This window comes from Penaeus japonicus, unplaced genomic scaffold, assembly GCF_977035675.1.
Source record: "Penaeus japonicus unplaced genomic scaffold, GWHDUDI00000001_assembly GWHDUDI00000001, whole genome shotgun sequence".
In the NCBI taxonomy this organism is placed as follows: Eukaryota; Metazoa; Arthropoda; class Malacostraca; order Decapoda; family Penaeidae; genus Penaeus; species Penaeus japonicus.
In genome coordinates, this window is record NW_028234403.1 from 41,577,841 (window position 1) to 41,580,340 (window position 2,500).

Genomic DNA, 2,500 nt, shown 5'->3' on the forward strand with positions numbered 1-2,500 from the left:
AAAATATACAAAACATAACAATCACCCAAACCATAAAGATCTTAAAAAGAACATTATCTCAACTTAATCATATATGTTTTCATTAGATTGTGTAATCTACCACCATATTTTCTTAAAGAACTCCATCATTTTCCTTTGCACTTACTTAGCACATACAGTGAATGTAAAATCAGTATCTGTACCCAATATATATTTGGGTGGCACCACAGTCACTTCAAAACGTGGAAGGACATATTCTTCCACCTTAAATTCTTTAACTGCTGGTGAACTACCATCTGTTGACTGGATCTTAATCCTGTATGTCCCCTGAAACACAACATATCAATCAATGTCTTTAACATGTATAATTCATCTGTTAATCAATAACATCTACAGCCAACAAAATTCCAAGAAAAAAAAGAACCTGGTATCATTTAAAATGTAGATTTTAAATAAGGATGTCTTTCTGCCCTTACCTCTTCAGGTTCATCTGCTAGTTTGAGAGACTGATGAATAAGCCCAGCTGAATTTTCCACATTGGACCACTGGGCAATGCGACTTGAAGATGGTGTCTCAACCCAAATGAGAGGATACTGCAAAAATAATAAGTTGTAATTACATATAAATAACCAATTATATTGTTGATTTGTAGTATAACATTCTTTATTTTTGTGATTTTTTTCTGTGATAACAGTCTAAACAGTAATTTTCAACATGGTTTACATCTATTGTCAAAATAAACACATATCTTGTAATTACCATTAATAACTTTTATTACTATTCTTGACCTTAACTACAATACAACAAATATATAACCAAACATGAGAATTAGACTTACACTTTCTTTTGATATTTTCAAAAATGGACCTGTCACTGTGAGAATCCTAAACTGCACAGTTTGCCCAGGCTTATAAATATATTTATCTGTCTGTATGAAGGTCTTTGTAACACCAGTAGCAAATAATATAGGCTTCTGATAATCAACTGTCTGACCACCAAGTGTTCCAGTGACCTTAATTTGTCCCTTCCTATCCAGGGTCAGTGGCATAAATATTCTGTCACATAGTTCCTTTTCACCTGTGGATAGACAACCATTAAATTTTAAAAATGATAATAAAATGAATAACATTTCAGTTTGAAAACGAGAGAGAAAAGTATTATTGACTACACAAGGGAAAAATACTAGAATGAAAGAGGGTATATAAAGTGTAGCAGGGTTAAGGTAAAAGATAAGTCATGTTGACAGTTCACCCCTCTACAACTGGTATGTTTCACTTTTATGCTGCATTTTTTCCTTTTGTTGAAAATGTAAGCTATTTATTCCATCAGTTGTGTAACTAGGGCTAATTAGTATCACTTTGCTAATATATTATACATAAACTCATATACCATATCATAAGCCTAGCAAATAATAAAAATAACACATACATCATCTGAAGATGTCAAACCCAATCTGAACATCTTAAAATGTGGCCTGTCTCAGAATTGGATCCTAGACTTATATGCATTATCCTGCTAGCAAAAAAAATAAACAAATTGCTAAATACAGGCAAAAACACTTCCACCTCCATTTGGTAGGTTGAAATGGACATTGATCCAGAACTGGAACAGTATTATATTATATTACATTATATTATATTACAAAGGTATAAGAAACACAAATGCAACAAAGCTCAGGATAAGTTTTGAAATGAATTTTTCAGGGAAGTTGAAAAGTTGGAAAAAAACAAGGGTGTACAGCATTGTAAGAAGTGTTGCAGCACGTCCAGATATATTCGGGAAAAGGATGGAAAAAATTGAATTAGAAAAGGAAAAATAATCTTGAGAAGTGGGAAGAGTATATCACCAAGTTGTTTTATGCAAATCTGGGAGAAAAGCTTGTTATTAGACTAGAAAATTGAAAGTCTTCCTATTCTGAAGGAAAACATAGCTAAGGAAATGGTTAGCAATTCATCCAGACAGAATTGTGGTTAAAATGCTGAAGGCATTTGGGGAATGTTGAGTAGAGATGATCACAAAGTTGATAAATAAGGTCTACAGTGAAGGGAGGTTATCCATGTGCAAATCAGTTTCTGTATAGAACTGCTAAACAAACCAGGAATGACAAAGTGAAAACTGCTCAGGACCATGAGCCTTATGAGCTCATTGAACTCATAATTAGGGTGTTCATTAATCATGTGATGGTCAGGACATGAATTTAAGTTATTGAATAATTATGGAAAGATTAGTGCAGTTGCAGAAAAATTTGTACATGTTTTGTTTACATGAAAGCATTTGATATGGTCTGATGAAAGATTGATGGAGGTGTTACAGAAGTTGATTAGAAATCTATATTAGGATCAAAAGACTGCAATCAGAATTGATGAAATAATGAGTAACTAGTTCAAAATAAAAAGGGGTGAGACAAGGTTGCATGATGTCAATAAATCTATTCTTGTTGTATGCAGACATAATCATGAGGGAAGTAAAAGATCTGGATAAGATTAAGAAACAGGGAAAATCTAAATGATATCAGATATAC

The 2,500-nt window shown here is 32.6% G+C and overlaps 1 protein-coding gene across 9 annotated transcripts in view; it reads right to left on the reverse strand.

Annotated features, from left to right (window-relative positions):
• The window catches only part of LOC122256990 (alpha-2-macroglobulin), a 117,807-nt gene that overhangs the window by 68,014 nt on the left and 47,293 nt on the right, over nucleotides 1-2,500 (reverse strand). For all 9 annotated transcript variants that reach the window (XM_043022037.2, XM_043022048.2, XM_043022003.2 and 6 more), the window contains exons 3-5: nucleotides 818-1,056; nucleotides 456-572; nucleotides 146-306 (exon numbers count right to left, since the gene is read on the reverse strand). In XM_043022037.2, coding sequence (XP_042877971.2) covers nucleotides 146-306; nucleotides 456-572; nucleotides 818-1,056 — 517 coding nt within the window. The remainder of the gene's footprint in view (nucleotides 1-145; nucleotides 307-455; nucleotides 573-817; nucleotides 1,057-2,500) is intronic.